At 36.9% G+C, this 17,224-nt stretch overlaps 1 protein-coding gene across 2 annotated transcripts; it reads right to left on the bottom strand.

Moving 5' to 3' along the window:
• Positions 1-2,181: 2,181 nt before the first annotated feature.
• LOC108076208 (uncharacterized) lies at positions 2,182-15,030 on the bottom strand. 2 transcript variants are annotated; one of them, XM_017168944.3, is made up of 4 exons: positions 14,710-15,030; positions 3,097-3,228; positions 2,728-3,036; positions 2,182-2,653 (listed from the first exon to the last, which is right to left on the bottom strand). In XM_017168944.3, the coding sequence occupies exons 1-4, from the start codon at positions 14,737-14,739 to the stop codon at positions 2,432-2,434; spliced, it is 693 nt and encodes a 230-aa protein (XP_017024433.1). In that variant the 5' UTR covers positions 14,740-15,030; the 3' UTR covers positions 2,182-2,431. The 2 variants fall into 2 exon arrangements, with proteins under 2 accessions (XP_017024433.1, XP_017024432.1); XM_017168943.3 differs by lacking the exon at positions 14,710-15,030 and adding an exon at positions 7,251-7,417.
• Positions 15,031-17,224: the final 2,194 nt, after the last annotated feature.

Below are 17,224 nucleotides of genomic sequence, written 5' to 3'. Positions count from 1 at the left end.
TTAATGGGTTAATATATTTATTTAGGCCTTAAAATGGTTTAAGAAATCAGTTTAAAATAAAAATGTTTTGTTTCTAAGATTATATTAACAAGATAAAGCAGTAATATGATAAGTTATATGTTATATTTCTTGAAAAATTAAGAAATACATAAAAATATTTACTTATTTATATATTTTTAGGTCCCTGACAAGTATAAATAAAATCCAATATTTATCTAATATTTTTTGAAAATAATTTTTATTCAATTTAAACAATATTTCCTTTTAAATATTTTCCAAGTAATCTACCCAGAGTTTGTGTAATAGAAACTACAGTAAACAAACCATTAACCCTGAGCTTTAATCAAATATATATACATATATATTAATCTTAGATCCGCCGAAGCTTACACGAATTACAGACAGAATCGTAAAAAACAATAGCACGTTATTCCATGACATTACTCATACGCCCCATTAAACTGCAGCCGTTTTGGCTAGTACTGAAAAAACCGGTTTATGGCCAATATGCAACGTTTTTTTGGGAGTTTCTCACTACCCCTGTGTTGTGTTGGCTTTTGCCCACTTTAAAGCCTTTGGCAATTCGGACGTCTGCGGTTGCCATCGGCTGCATTTGGTCATAAACAGTTTCGGTTTTCGGTTTTGCTTTTTGTTTCACGCTTTAACGAAGCTGCAGAAAAAAAATTTCGATTGCCAATTGCAGTTGGACAAATTAATAAGCCGCGATTTTCTGTGGTTTTATTTCTCGCTAAAGTTTCCATTGAATCTATTTCGCTTCTGGGGTTTCTTGAACCCCCTAACCCAGCTCTCTCTCTTGCTCTATCCAACTTGCTCATTAGGTATTCAAATGACAAACAAAGCCGCCTGTGCTAAGGCTGCCTTCTGTTTTCTGGCTCCCAGTTTCTGGCCAAAATTCGCAGAGCACCGCACGTGCTAGATATTTTGGAATGGCCGAAAAAATCAAATGCCACCAAAAAGGGTCCAAGAAGAAGATATATAATTAAATTCAATTCATTGGCGATTCGTTTCGCATGGTTTGGGGTCCCTTTCTATCACGCATGATTACCAACAGCACAAAAAAAGGGACACTATATCGTTGATAAAAATCAGTCCTTTTCATCATCCTTCCTTCCTTCGTATTCGTTTTCCCCCCATTAATTACGTTGTGTTTTTTCCTGCGCATTGGAAATGAAAATCTCATTAAAATTAATTAATTTTCTTTAGCCACGTCTATTTGTATTACACAAATCAATGACATGAGTGGAACAATGTTTGCAGTATTTTGATTGCCAGGAAGTGCCATTGTGCTATTGATAAGCATTTTTTTTCAACGTAGATTAATCTACTGGGAAGTGTTTTTTGTGCATGCGTTTATTGACTCGTCAATGGCTCATAATATTTACTCTGTGCCGAAAAAAAATATATATATTATTTAATTGACGAATTAATCCAATGTTTTTTTGTTTTTGCTTTAACCCCAGATGCATATTTTGTGGGAAAAGCTTTAAAATATGCTAGCATTTTAACCAGAAATATGTGCATAAACCGAGGCAGAGCTCGTATTCAGTGGCATACTTTGAGGCTGCCAGTTTTTATGATTCGTGTAAAATCCGTTTATGATTTGCAATCGAAAGGAATTCAACGAAAATTGTATTTTGATTTAAATTATAATTACTATTTTACTGCTCAGATGTGGAATTTTTTGGAATTTTTCTCGTAATAAAAGGTAAATAAAGGTCTGAAAAAATATGAAATATTTATTTTTGTTTTTTTAATTGGTTGCCAATTACATTTAAATATTTATCAAGCAACAACACATAGAATTTATATATAATATTATATTGTTTATATTAAATATTGAAATAGAGCCATGGCAAATCTGTAACTTAAAGTTTTGCCTCTCGAATTGGTTCCAACATTTTTTAAAATATTTTTTTTAATTGTCACCGTTCTAAATTATATTTATGCTTTTTTTCTATCTATTAAATATATAAATAAACCCCGTAAAAATTTTTAATAATTAGTTTTTGTTCTTAAAATAGGTTCAAAATTATATTAAAAATATTAGTTAACTCACCTTGCAATTATATAACTTCAATATAAATTTATATAATATTTTAAGACTCAAAGTAAGTTCTTCATTTAATTTTCCATTTCCAAATTTCATATTCCATTTTCATATTTCTGATACATTTATTTTATTAAACTTAATTTTTTTGGGTTGTTTTTGTGTTTTGTTGTTTGTTTATGCTTGGACATAAATATCCTTAGGCTAGCCTTACAACAAGGTCACATATATCACAAAGGTACAAAAAGAAATGCATTAAATGCACAGGAAAAAATCAAACACACAGTTAAGACATACACTGACTGGAATTACAATACATTCACACGCACAATTACAAGCTAAAAGTTGGGGTTTTTCCTAAATTTACGCCATCTCCTCGCGCATTTGATGGCGCTCAGCGTCCGGATGGCCATGAGGCAGGAGGTTGGGCGGAGGACTGGGCCTGCCCGAGGGCAGGGCAGTGCCGGCCGCCACCGATTTCTGTAACAGTTCCGTCGTGGCACCGGCACCGGCACCCGCCTGACGATAGCTGCCGGTTAGTCGACCCACCAGATTGTTGACAGCGCGCAGTGTCGAAATCGGAATCTGCGGGAGGGAAAAATTCGGTTGAGCGACTTTGGCCGGCGGAGAGTGTGGCAATTGAATCGCTGAAAACTCACCTCGAAAATGCTGTCGATCAGTGGTCGCAGACTGAACATGGGATATGTGTTTTCTGCTGTGTGAGCAGGCTGCGGGGGCCCATCGCCCAGGGATAGGATGGCCCCATTGCTGCCGGGAACCGATGTAGCTCCAGCTGCAGCCGCTCCCGCTGCCTGGGCGGCCTGTGCCGCCAGACTACTCAGCAGCAAGGCAGCATTCTGCTGCAGGCTATTCACAGAGACTGCGGAGGCGGGACGCTGCTGGTACTGGCCATACTCCTGGCTGGGGTATAGAACCATATTTTGAACTGGCATGGGTTGCAGGAGGGTCTGTAAAGCGTTTAGGGTAGGGTTTAGTAGGCGTTAAAAATTGCAGCTTTTGTTACTTACATCATTTAGTAGCACCAGCTCTTGCCGCTGGCCTCGGGCATAGCCAGAAACGCGGGTGAACTCGGTGACCAGGTGCGACATGACCACCAGCAGGACAAACCACACAAATCGGTCCATGGCCGTGATGATTATCTGCAAGAAACAAGGCAAAACAAAAACCATTAATGGAGATTTTCAAGAGGAAGCAGCACCATGCATACATCATTGTTGAAACTCATGCCCGCTGCACATTGATCTTGGCAATCCGCACTTGAACGGCACTTGTTTGGCGCCAGACGGTCCAAAACGGTATGATTGCAAAGTCAAGTTGCAGCAGCAGCAGCAGCAATGCATTTACGCAGCTATGAGCCAGGCTCGTTCTGGCCAATGGCTGCCATCATGGCTAAAAACGTAGGCCAAACAATCGAGTATCATGTTTGGCCACAGAATCCACCCGCCCGCTAGCCGCCGCCTGTTGCTTGGCTTGGGGATTCTGAAATGTGGATTAGACCAAGGCCAGCCAACTAGCCAAGCAACTAGTTTTTTCTTTTTCTGTACAGCTGGATGCATCGAGTTTTTCCAGCAGTGAAGTGAGTGAATTTTCCCGCCCGTCTGGCCGGCAAATTTCAAGTATTTCGAAAGCCGTCCAAGGCGAAAGGTTCAAATCCAGCGAACTTTGAGCCCGCATTTAGTAACGAAAATATGGCCAAGTATCCATCAAAGGTCTGTGTCTGTGTTTGCTATATGTCTGTCGTCTGGCTTCGTAAAACAGAAATCGAAACATAAAAAGAAAGAATTTCGCAGTAAGGAAGTTAAGACTAAGGGATACTTTGTAATAAATAAACATTTGAATACAAATAAAAGACAAAACCACAATAAATACTACTTAGGAAAACCCTAAAAACCACACTGAACTTTTAATAAAATTCCCATTAACCAACACCTAGTTTTAGTTATAAATTAAAAGCTGTCACAAACACTATATACCCACGTGTACCTGGTATAAAACATAAAACGCCAGTGCAGAGCAGGTCAAGCTAAAGCCAAAGCCAAAGCCCAGCCAAGTAAAGTTGGGAAGGGGGACGGGCAAGGGGGCTATCCAGCGGGCCATGACAAACCATGACTTTGGCCCGAAAGGGGGCCGGTCCAAAGGGGGCTAGGCAGTTAACCCTGCAATTGTCTAATTGTTACTCGAAAAGCATTTAAGCGGGCTTTTTTTCGAGACGGAGATTCTGCGGCAGCCCTGACACGAATGCAGCCGCATGTTGCCGCTTAATTAAACAAATAATTAAACAAATCTCAGCCCTGACCCTAGTTGGCCAAAAAGATTCTGCTGTTTCACTTGGCTGTACTTGAACACATTGAGCAAAACGAGCCACAAAAATTAAAATAAATTTTAACCCGAGTTTCGAGCTGCTGCTTGCTGGAGTTGAAATAAAACATCAAAATAGAGCTTCTGTTTTGCTTTCCGAATAGAAAAACAATTTGGTATTCAATTTGGTTCTGGCTAAATGGACGTTATCATAATCATGCGCATATCAATTGGTCGCCCCAATTGTTTATGATGCCCAGGCTTTATTTTATTTATTTATTTTTATTTATTCCCTAAATGCACACAAATTTATCCAGAATTATTTAAATCGAGTATCGGGTGAAAGCATTGATGCAAAATGTTAAAAATATTCTACAAATTGATTACAGTTTTTCCACACATTTATCACAACTGCCTGCACAAATTGTCCGAGCTCTTGGGTGAAAACTTGTGAATGTGTAATTAAAAATACATAAAAACTATTTCCAACAAATATAAATTACAGGGAGAGTGCTCGAGAAGGGTTCTTGGTTCTTGAATTTATAGGAAAATCCATTCAAAAATGAAATGTGTGTGTGTGTGATGCCCTTTTACTTTGTGAATTGTGCGTAAGAGAATGTGAGATTCCATTTGCATGACAAAAATCCCACAGGCACCACAAAATAAAAGGGACACCAGAGAATAATAAGAAGTTGTTTGAAACCATCTGAATATGGGATTTCTCTTTGGTTTTTCTAATGCACTGAGAGAGAGAGGGAGAGTGTTTTAAATTTAAACCAATCAAGGCAGACAAAAAATATACTAAAATGATTTACTAACTCATAAATTATTCATTTAATTGTTTAATTTCAAAGAAAAACCTACGCTAGAATATTTTCTTTATTTTTTACTGTGCAAAATCTTTTGCGAAGGCATTTGCATGTCGCAATGCAAATTGAATCTGTTTGCAGTTGGCCAAGTTAAATTACGGTCAGGCGAACTGCAGATTGTCTGTGCACAAGACTTGGCCGAAACTTGTGCGGTCCGAGCTGTTTCCGTCTGCATACAAGGCGTATGCGTGATGCTGCTACCTCCTCAGGCATATCACGCATACGCCCAGTTGCCTAGTTGGCCCGGTAATTGTTGCCATCGATTGACAGCACTTGAATATATGTATGTATAAGAGCGACTAAGTGCGTGTGTGTGTGTGGGGGCTTACCGTCTCACTGTGCCACCGACACTCTGTTTACTCGGTCGCGCAAAAATCTTTTTGTTATTCTTACTCAAAATTTGTGGCAAATATTAGTCGAGCAAACAAAAGTCTAAACGCGAGGCAAACAAACAGACAGGGCAGAGCAGAGCAGCGCAGTGCTCGCTACCATTTTGTGGGCGCATAATGCCAGGACACACATATGAAATATATATATATAGTTATATATATTCAACGAGAAGAGATTGAATTTACGAAAATAAGCAGAGTGTGTAAGCGATGTACATCAACCCGAAGCGTCCGCCCACCAACTTCTTGTTTGTCCGCAGCCAATAAACGTTAATTACTTTGCCAACAATTCAGGGCCAAGAGGGAGGGGTAGGTTGTCAAGGGGTGGTTGGCTATGGGCCTCTGAATTGGCCTCTTCTTGCGCCGCTTAAGCTTAATTATAGTTTCGGTTTGCATATTAGTGGGCGAAGGTGTAACACAATCTCATTTAACTTTGCTAATGAGGTAACCGCAGCAGCAGCAGCAGCAGTTCGCTCACCTGCTTGTCTCTAATTTCTATTTTGAGCTAAAATGTAAGTTCAAGTTTATTCTTAAATTCTTGGAATAGTTATTAGTGCCCAGGCTTACAAGGGTTAATTTCTGGTTGATGTTTGGTATAAGTACTCATAATTGAAGCATAATTGAAGTTGGTTTGAATAGAAGATGGTTCCAAAGCTCTTTAAATTTTTAAGAATTTTTAAAGACTGCAATTTAAAAATATAAAACATAAAAAAATATTTAAAATTTCTCAATTTTCTTCCACTGTATCTTATTTTTGTTGTTTTGTTTTCCTGACTTTAAATTCGCTTTCAAGACGGTTTTCCACTTCACTGCCAATGACCGCAGCCATCTCTTTCACTCTCTGTTTTTGCTTTTCGTTATTTATTTGATTTCCTGAAATTTCACTCATAATTAGCCACATTATTATTATTATTTCTTTATAATTTGCATTTGATTTTGCTTCTGTTTTCCTCGTCTTTCTTTTGGCCCCCCAGGGGGACACACTGAAAATCTGGATATTTAGATGTTTGCTTTTTACTGTTGCTTTCTTTTTGGACTGCTTTTTAAGGCCCGGCAGCTGTTTGCCAAAACGAATACTAATTTATTCAAATCACTTGGAATCCAATATTGCGGGATAAAGGCTTGCCCCGTCCGGCAAAAGGAAAATTGAGGCGAGTTTTCTCGCTCTAATTGTTTTCATTGATTATTAATTTGGATATTTAATTTTCGCAAAGGGGGCGCCTTTGTCTGGCAATTAACAGGCAGAGATGGAATTTTGTTTGACCCAACTTTCCGAGAACGCTTGTTCCTGTTTGCTCCGCTTGGTTCTCGTTTCAGTGTGTATGCTCTGCGTATTGTTGAGAGCGGTCTCGAGTGTCCGAGCAACAGTTTCGTTCGCTTTTAATGAGGCAGCACTAATTAGCAGCCAGTTTCGGAGTGCCACTCATCATCGTCAGAATCAGAACCGAAATCAGCATAAGTATCAGAGAGAATCGTAATCAGAATCAAAAGTGCCCGCGGCAACCTCCATAAATTATTCCAACCCGGCGTGTGTTAGCGTTCGGGTTCCTTTTGTGAGCTTTGCCTTATTATTATTATATTTTTTTTGGCAAAGCAGGAACTCACCTCGTTGGTGATATAGACCCCGCGCTGCGTCGTCGTCGTTGTTGTTGTGGTTCTATCAGCTGTCATTTTGGCAGTAATTTGAATGAATTTGATTTTGGAAAGAAGGAAGAAGCACCCGCCACTCGAAACCCGAACTAATTCGCGATGTGTTCTACCGGAGTGCAGCTGCGCGACTGAGAAGCGGGCGGCGCATGCGCCCCTTTTATAGCCAGCTCAGCCGTTACAAGAGGAGAGAGCAGCAGTGCATCTCCTCTCGCCTTATCACTGTGTGCGACAGCGAACACACAATCGCACCGATGCACCTGAGCGGGGAGAGAGTAAGAGAGAGTGATGGAGGAGAAAATGCAACAGCGAACACACACACTAATGGATGTAATCTTAAAGATGGGAGGGAGAGACTAGAAATGAGAGTGGGAGAGAGTCTGGTATTTCAGCGGTTGGTATTGCATATGCAACAGCGAACACACACACTAATGGATGTAATCTGGGAGAGTTTTAGAAATGCAATGAGAGTGGGAGAGTGTGAGAGAGGCTTGAATATCAGTGTGAATATCATGGAATTCTAGATAAGGTGGAACTGCCTTTTATAAACTTTTTAATTTTGGGTAATGATTCAATTTAAATTTACTGAAAGAAGATTAAGGATTAAAGTACAAAAATGTAAAATATATAAATAAAAAAGATAAACAAATACAGCTTAATAACGAAAAGCTTAAATTAAATTAAATTAAATTAAATTATTGAGAATAAAAGAGAGCACTCTCTGAGCTTTAAGACTGTTACTTTACACAGTAATCTCGTTTAAACAGATACTTAGGCCCCAGTCATTTCTTTAGTTCTCATCATTTCGCCAGCTTTCTCAGCATCTGTGGCAACTGTAAACGGGTTTCAGGAAAAGTGGACCATCTACTTTCAGTGTAATTGTCAGTCGGCCTGACACACTTCCAAGTCGCCGCACTCTCTGCGCCCACGGCATCTCCTATGCTCATCGATCGCACCTCTCGCTCGCTCCCAATGCCAAGCCAAGCCAAGCTTCAACTGCAGTTCAGTGAACTTTGGGATCACCGAAAGCCAACAATATATGTATATGGCCACAATATAGCCACAATATATAGCCACCGCAAGTGGCTCACCTCATCTGTCTGACCGAGTTTCGTTGCGATATACCGGGTTTCGTTATTCTACCATAAAAATTATATAGCTTTAAGCCGACGACGGATGATGATGATGATGATGATACCTGATACTGATACTGCACAATGAAAATGCACCTGGAATCGACCGGAACCACCTTGAACTCATGCCTAATCCAGAAACAGAATTAAAAACTGGATTTTGAACATCACGAATTTTGCGAAAAAGAAAACTGGAGAACTATTAAAAAACTTGGGATTCATGAAAACAAATTTTGTTGGTTATAAATAAAAGCGGTTTAATGCTGAAAACAAGTTTATTGTTTTAAATGAAACATGTTTGCTTCTAAACATGTGAAACATGCGTGACATTTTCACAGAAAAAAAAAACTTAAATGTCACTAAAAATAGTTATATTTTTTTAGAACTAAAAAAAATCTATTAAATGTAGAAAATTCCTTAAAAATATATAGATATTTTTAATTCAAAGATAGCTTTAAACTTTTATAAAATAAAACAAGAATTTCTTTAAAAATTCCATTGAATTTCATGTTATTTAACAAATAACTTTATTAACTACTATTATATCATTTTCTGACCCATAAATAAACTAAATATCTCAGAAATCGATTATATATAATTAAACCCTAACAAGCTTTTAGCCCTCTGATCAAAATCCGTTTAAACCTAACTTTTATGTAATTCTGTTTCTCCCGATTTATAACCTGTTTAATATGATGACCTGATCTACCGCAATACTATTAATCAGTTAGATGACTGATCAATCATCTGTTTAGTGATCACTCCAATTGGCCAATTAATATTCGCAGAGAACCTTTAGCCCTAATGGGATAACTAGATTGATTGTCATGTCAGTCATCCGATTAATTGCTTGCCTAGTCCCCATAATGCAATTATTATAATTAGCTGATCTGCCGTAAAGCTGGTCACGTGTACCCAGTTGCCACTTCCCACCTTGTTTTATTAATTTTCACTCCCACATTCTACTTTGTGCAGGGGGCTTTATGCCTTTGTGACTTTAACCTAGCCACCTTTGGGTGGAACTGAATTAAATCTCCATGCACTAAAGAAAAACAGGGATAATTTGAATTCAGAATATTACGTTTAATAAGTAAATATTACGTTTAATAAGTGGTTTTATAATAGGATTTGTAGGAAATTCTTACATTTAAATATTGTATATAAATTAATTTCTCTTTAAATATTCTAATATTTAACCACAAACTGATTTATTACTTGAATTAACACCCGGAATTGGATAAATACTGCCTGGGACACATGTTATAATACCGGAAAGTATTTAACTAATAAATATTTATATATCCAGGCATTGCCAGAACGAGCATTTGTAATGCAAATGGGTTCTCATTAGTAGGTCTAGGTAACTAGGTCTAGGTAGGATTTTTTTTCTGTGTACAACCAAAACAAGCTGGATAATGCAGTGAACGATGATGAATCACGTTGAACCCCAGCTACGCCCTTCGACACGTCCCTCCCCCTGGCTAAATATATAAACATCGAATACTAGCTGATGGGGGAGCAGACTCTTTACTGTGAAGTTTTCAGCGCTGCCGATAAACAGATGCGTCTGTTTGCATTTGCCTTTTTTTTTTCCTTCATTCTCCACTATTTGTTTGGCAATTTTACAAATTGCAAACAAACAAACAAGCGAACACACACACAGACAAAGTTAAAGTCGGGCCAAAATGCACGCCAAAAAACAGCTATTGACCCTCAACTTGAACTAGAAAACCCAATAACCGGGCCGGCAGCATGGCGTTAAATTGAATTGTATGTTCGACCGCCGCTGATGCCGCCGCTCCCCCCAAACATTTTACCATTTACCATTTCGTGTTGTTGTCCGCTGACAATGCATAAAATTTGAATAGCCAAACAAGCGCTCTAAGCAACAACAACAAAAGCAGCAAACAAAGGCAACAATAATCAATAAGAGCTTTAAATTTGCCATTCAACTATTTTTACACCTATATTTTATAGCTGGACACACTTATGTGTGTGGGTGGAAGGAATACAAGAAAAAGAATCCTGCTATTGCAGTGTCATAGCTGCCTTCCTTTTTAAAAGGGGTTTGTAAAGGTATATTTTTATACTCAGAAAATGCGATAATACGACTAAAAAGTAATATATTTTTATATTTTTAAATATGATATAAAATGGCAACTTAAAACTTTTTAAAATATTCTATTCAAGGATATGTAAACCTTTCTGTTTATAGCTAGTCATACTTATTAACGTTGGGAAAAGGATAAAACTCCTCTTACTTATACCCAAACGTTATGAAAAACTATTTTTTAATTGATTAACTTAGCATGATAATTAAAAAATCAAAAATCAGTTTAAAAAAACCTTTAACTAAGTTGGTTTTCAGTTAAATGTTTAATGTGAACATTCATAGAATAGTTTCATTAATTAATAAATTATTATATAAAAATTCAGCTAAGCAGTCACTTAATTTGATCATTTTACCATTCAATTTTCTTCTCATTTAAATTTTTATTAAAACCGCCCCTTGTCTAAGCCCCTGCCTGACATTGCTCAGGGTCATGGAGTAACTGTACAAAACCTAGGCTAATTGGCAATGCGAAAGAGCGAGAGAAAGGGGAAGGCACTTGACTTTGCATGGGGTTACCGACACTCTCGCATGTACATAAAAAAAGCATTAACCATTTTGTAAGCTTGATTGCCAGATTTTTGCTTCAATTTCATTACACATTTTGTTTTTTTGTTTTTGTTTGAATCGCTTCTTTCGCTTAACGCTTTTCGCTGTTCACTTTTCGCTTTATTTGGCGTCGAGTTTTGAGTTTGTTTTCGTACGTGACCCCCCTAAGCGGAAAGAATCGGTTGATATGCTTACATATTCCCGTCTATATCTTTCTTGGTACACCCACCCAGTCATGGGGAACACGTGCAGATAAATGTTGGCAACAAAAAGTAACGATAACTATTTTTCGTTTTACATTTTTCAAGCCCAAGCTTCGATTATATTTACTTGGCGGCTTTTCGCGTTTGTTGTTCTGTTTGGCTTTTGTGTTATTGTTTTCCCGCTGTCTGTGTTGTTGTTTATGTTCGCACATGTATTATTTGTTATGTTAACGATTTTCTTCTTCTTAGTGGATTTGATTTAATTACCATCCAGCGTCGTTATTGTTATTGTTTCAAGTGCTTGTTGGGTGGGTTTAGTGCTTGTAAGTGCTCTGGGAGAAATAATATGGCACATACATACGAGTATAAGCAAAGTTCAATGGCAGAAGTTAAACTACAATTAAAGCGGGTTTTAGCCAAGAGTTCGGGGAAGGGGGTACTACTGGGGGGCGGTACTATCGTTAATCATGCAGCTAATTAATGGCATCAGGGCTCCCACACGGCATCGGTATCCGGCCGCAGGAGTATCGCGCAGTAAAATCAATTTAATTAATTCCCTCTGTATTTCAATTATATCTGGGAAAAGAGCTGACCGTTTGTTTATTTAATTTACTCCTTAGAACGAAATTAATTTGCATTTAACCAAAGAACTGCAACGAAGTAGTAAAGAAGTACAGTAAAGGTTCGGTATAAAGGAGTTTTGGGTAATAATAAGGTTTAAAAATATAAAAATTATATTTTTAAAGCAAAAGGAAAGTGTTAGCTATTGAATTTTGATCAGAAGTAAATTTGTATAATTTTGTTTTAATTTATATATTTAAATCTTATATAAAAATGTACAGATTTCGACATTAAAAATATAAATTTTAAAGGTAACTGTATAGTTTTCTTTAAAGTATAGTATTAAGTATAATTTATAATTTTCTTCTATAAAAAATATTCTTTAATATATACATTTTCATTTTTTAATATATAATTTTCTTTATTTCATTCTTGAACTATTTATAGACAATATATAAAGACAAAATAAATATTATTATATTCTTTCAAGAATGTTCATCTACCAGAGTCTCCATTCTATAAAAACCTACAAATTAATTGATTAAAAATGCAGAAAAAATATGCTATTCAATATGTTAAAAGCACACGTTATTTTTCTGATAACCACCCGCAGGTTAATGAAATCCATTCCCTCGATATCTGGAAATCAACCCCAAATTAAATGATAAAGTCTATAAAAGCGTTAATAATAAAGTGACACGAGGGCGAGAAGTGCATAATGCTAATGCCTTGATTAATTTAAAACCCGCCCGCTAATCTGATTAAGCGTGCACACGATTTGTATTGTTTTTATAATATATATACATTTTTTAATATGGTGCAACTTTTAATTACACGAATTTAATGCGTCGCTAGAAGTATGAAAAATAAATTCAAAAATCTAAATTTAGATACTGGTTCTATGGCAAAAAAAACAAATAATATTGAATATTAATTTTTCTAATGAGCTTGCTTGCCTGATAATAAAATTTAAGCTTAGCTGCTATGCATATAGATTTTTTAAACTAATAAACTTGTTCAAGTTGTCATAAAAAGATAAATGTTTTTGGGAAGTTAAAGCCCAGGTACTTAACAAAACTGCTAGTTATTCCCTTTTGAGTAATTAAAGTTAAGTAGCTAAAAGGTTTTATGGAAGCGGATTTACTAGAGATTTTTTCATTTAAAATTCTTCAAAGTAATTCTGTGAAAAGAGCTTTAAAAAACTCCTAGTCCTCCTTTTTTTCATTGCATTTTTCCTGCTGGCCTCTAATTGCCTGTATTTGTGCAAGTTTTTCTGTGTTTTTCCTTATCCGCTGCTCAGTCTTTATCTTTTCTTGAATTTTTATCTCTTTCAAGCATTCAGCTGCTTTTTGTTTCTTATTTTTTACCTAATTGCAAAGACGTCGTGGTTCGGAGAAGTCTCATTAATAATAGAACTTAATCTTCTTTCCGCTGGGAGATTGATGTTTGAGGGGGTTCCCTAAATAGAGCTTATTATATGGCAAATACATATATATAACCACACTTTATTTATCACTGTAGCGAAGGCTACGTGACGAAGACCACGGCCAAGAATCAGAAAAAACTAATCCGCAGCCATTCAGAACCCAGTTAAGGCCCGATATGAATGCAGCTGGGCATGCGCGGTGACGCTGATCCGATGCTGACGTCTATATACATACTATACATACGTATCTAAAAATAATATTATATCGTTCAGTTGGCCAAAAATATACCGACGCATTTCCGCTGAATATTAAGGATCGTCGATGACGATTCACGCTTTAAATACTTTGTAATCGAAACGATTTGCCGGGAATTCGCATAAATTAGACATTTACTTTCGCTTTGTATCGAATCAGGGGGAACATCTTCTTACGTAACGCTATACGCACATAATTAATAAGAATTTCAAACATTTCTCAGAGCCCAGACAAGCAGCGGTCCAAACAAAAGCAAAAGTTTGTTAACAGCACAAACAAATGCAAATGAGTCAAGTTAGTCTTCGGACTGAGTCATTTCCCAGTTGGGTATTTATGTGAATTTCAGCTTCATCTGTTATTATTTTTTTGCTTTTGCGAATATTTAGATAAGCCAGAGGCTAGAGATTGAATACAGAACACGATCTGCGACCAGAAGCCAGAAGAAGCTTAGAACTTGAAAGAAAAGCTGAGCTGGAAACCTGAATCGCTGTGGGTCCGAAGACAACTCTTGGCTTCGCTTCGGTCCTCAGTGATCGCAATCAGAAAAATAAATATGTTCTGTGCCTTGTATCATTGAAACTATATATCAAACTGTTTGAACAGTCATTAACCAGCAGAATTTTAGTACTTAGCAAGTCGAAGAGGTGTATACTCTTCTAGACATAGACTTTCGGTTTTACTTTGAGTCATGAAACGTTCTTTCCTTTCTAATTTAATTAGCATAAATATGGGTAATAATGGCTAATACAGATAGGCTACTAATTTAATTATGGCTTTATAAATTAAGTTAATTAGATATATTTAGCAAACAACCGAAAATAATTAATAATACATGCCCCCTAAGAGGATTTATATGGCTTTAAATATTTAGAAACATTATCAAAAGGTTAATTTTATATTATGCCTTAATTCTTCACTTTCTTTACCATATAACTGTTATTTTTGCCTTAAGTTATTAACTTTTTGCACCATATTGTTGGCCAGCATTTAATGTATTTCCAAACTTTGATTTTCACATCAAAATTACTCTCACGTTTGGCCAAAACTTTCATAAACAATAACTAAATTTCCCAGTCTAGTCTAGAAGCATTTGCTTAACATTTAAGGGATCACAAGTTATTAAATTTAAGAGAAACAAAGCCAGAACCTTATGTGAAAGTGTCTCTGATGGTTTATTACCTTATCCAATTGGCTGCGCCTTTCAATCATTTTGGCCACTTGGGTTTTATGTACAGACGAGGAATTCAACACACTTTCCACTGGCGAATTGCAGAAACACGAACACACAGACACACTCGCGGGTAAATAATTATTTGCTCGACTAATTTCCGCCTAATCGCGAAACTATATATATATTTTTTTTTTGGCAAACTCTGTTGCGGAATTGAAGTGGAGTTTTGTTGCTATATGGAAGGTATATTAGAGTGGCTATTTAAGATCTCCGGTGTGGGGCAGAATAAAGCCGCATCGCTCGAAAGGCAACAACCGTCTCGTGTTGTATGAAATTCGCAACTGAACTGAGTTAAGCACTTAAGAGTCTCTTACCCGACACTCAAAGCCTCAAGCTCCAAGCCCCCCAGTCTCATAGGTACACGGAAAAAAATGAAAGGGAAATATGAATAAAATATGAGAAATTATAAAGATAAATGTGAATGAAGCTAGGCTTAAATTTAAACAAAGTCTGATTTGTTTTTCTAAAATTAATACTTTAATTTTATCTAAAAATTCAAAATGTTTTCTCTCAGCTTAATTTACTAAATTCCATTTCAATATTATATAATTTTCTCTCATGTATTCTTAATTTTTCCCTTTAAGAATCACTACTCTTTTCTTTTCGTGCATAAGCCTGGCTCTGACGCTCTTTCTGGCCAGCTCAACTAAAGCCGGCAACGAAGCGTCTCACGTTTTGTTTTCTTTTCGTTTGGCGTTGTTTTTATTTTTATTTTTATTTCGATTTTTTTTGTTCAGCCTTTTTTTTTGCTTTTTAGATGGGCTGCGGGCGGGTTGAGCTGCGAGCGGGTTGCCAGGCGGGTTTGGCAGCTCAGTTGGCGCCTAACGTGTTTGCTGTGGGCCTGAGTGAAGGGACCTGGGGGAGGGTCTGGGTCTCAAGTCTGGCTTGGCCGGCAGTTAAGCGGGCGAGCACGTAGCTCAGCTGTTCGCCAGCAGCGCTGCGCGTGCGCAGTTGAAGCCTCAAGCTCAACCATTTCGCTAAGTGTAGACGCGCGACAGAGTAGGGTTTGTGACGGAAAGCGAATTGTGGGTACTCTTTATGATAAATATCATACAAGAAATACAAAAATAGCTTGTATTTTCTTATATTTTAAAATGTAAAAAATCAGTGTAAACTTTTGTGTCTGCTTTAATAATAATTTAAATAAATTTAAAGGGAAACCCAATAATTTATTAAAGTTGCATAGGAGAAACCCTGTAATAAAGCTTATTTGCTTAACTAATACACATAAATATGACAATTTAATACAAGTTTCCCTCGACTTTTCACCTTAAAAAATGAAAAAAAAAAAAACACTTCCCTCAAACAGCTTTTTTAATGTTTAATTAAAATGTTTAATCAATGATTGTATATTATTGTATAAGCTGTTCAGAGCAGTTATGACTTAAATAAAGTTCAAAAAGTTAATTTTCCAAGTGGATCAATGGGTCAGTTAGCTCTTGAGGGTATACGTCATCCTGTCTATATGCATTCTCTATAGTTTTTTGTTTCAATTCGCGTTTTTTTGTTTACTTTCGGTGGAGTGGTGCGAAAAGGCAACAGTCAGGCCTGACTGAGTGGCTAACTGATTAGTTGCCGTTTTTGGCGTTTGCCGTTCGGATAACTAAAAAATCTGAAGGGGGCCAGCTGCCTCTGCTGTTCAAATAATTGTTAATTTTTGTACAAGCACTTGGTATTGGAGTGGATTACACAAGAAGAAAATGGTAGGTAGCCCTCTGAATAAGGTAACCTGTGAGTCTTTGATGTGCCGAATGCTAAGAAAACTAATTTGTAACCTTTTTGTATTAGGAATTTTTATATAAAAATAAAGGAATATTTAACAAGTAAATTATTTTTATTTGGAGAGGATTTCTATTAAAATATATTAAATAAAAAAGCTATAAAAACATATATGCCAGCATTAAACTAGAGCATAAATTAGAACAGCTTCAAAAGACATTTGAAATATTATTTTTGGTTTCTAAAAAAATCTTAATAACATAAAGAAAATAATCTTAAGTTAGAAACAAACGCTAAGGCTTACAAAATCCATTTTTTTCTCTCTGTGTACTTTGAATTGGTCACTCTACCGCGGGGGCATTGACGTGTATTTGAGTTTGGCAGCCAGTTGTGAACACTTTCTTTTCCGCATATGCGGCAATCAATTCGCCATGCAGTCTGCGAGCAAACTTAAAACGAAAAATGCACAGACAACTGCAAATGCAATATGCAATAGCAAATGCAAACCTGCCCGTTGGCCAACTTTCACCTGGTTTACGCGGCGTATGATGAATATGACTCAGGCAGGGGCGCATCACTCATACGCCGCGTGGTCCAGCCAGGCAATGGGTGTGAATATTTATACTTTACCTGGTTATTTGCAATTTGTTCACACTTGATTTGTTTGCCGCACAACTTGATCGATATTTGACCTGTTCGCTGGTCTAGAAAGCCCGCTTTCAACTGACGCACGCCCGCCGCTAA

The sequence above is a fragment of the Drosophila kikkawai genome, chromosome 2R (genome assembly GCF_030179895.1).
Source record: "Drosophila kikkawai strain 14028-0561.14 chromosome 2R, DkikHiC1v2, whole genome shotgun sequence".
NCBI lineage: Eukaryota > Metazoa > Arthropoda > Insecta > Diptera > Drosophilidae > Drosophila > Drosophila kikkawai.
This window is presented reverse-complemented; position numbering and strand designations above follow the sequence as displayed.

Excerpts from the sequence above, each read along its gene's own strand:
- LOC108076208 (XM_017168943.3), bottom strand. The coding sequence starts at position 7,316 with ATGACAGCTGATAGAACCACAACAACAACGACGACGACGCAGCGCGGG. Across the intron at positions 3,037-3,096 it reads AGCTGGTGCTACTAAATGAT|ACCCTCCTGCAACCCATGCC; the intron begins GTAAGTAACAAA and ends AACGCTTTACAG. Across the intron at positions 2,654-2,727 it reads TGATCGACAGCATTTTCGAG|ATTCCGATTTCGACACTGCG; the intron begins GTGAGTTTTCAG and ends TCCCTCCCGCAG.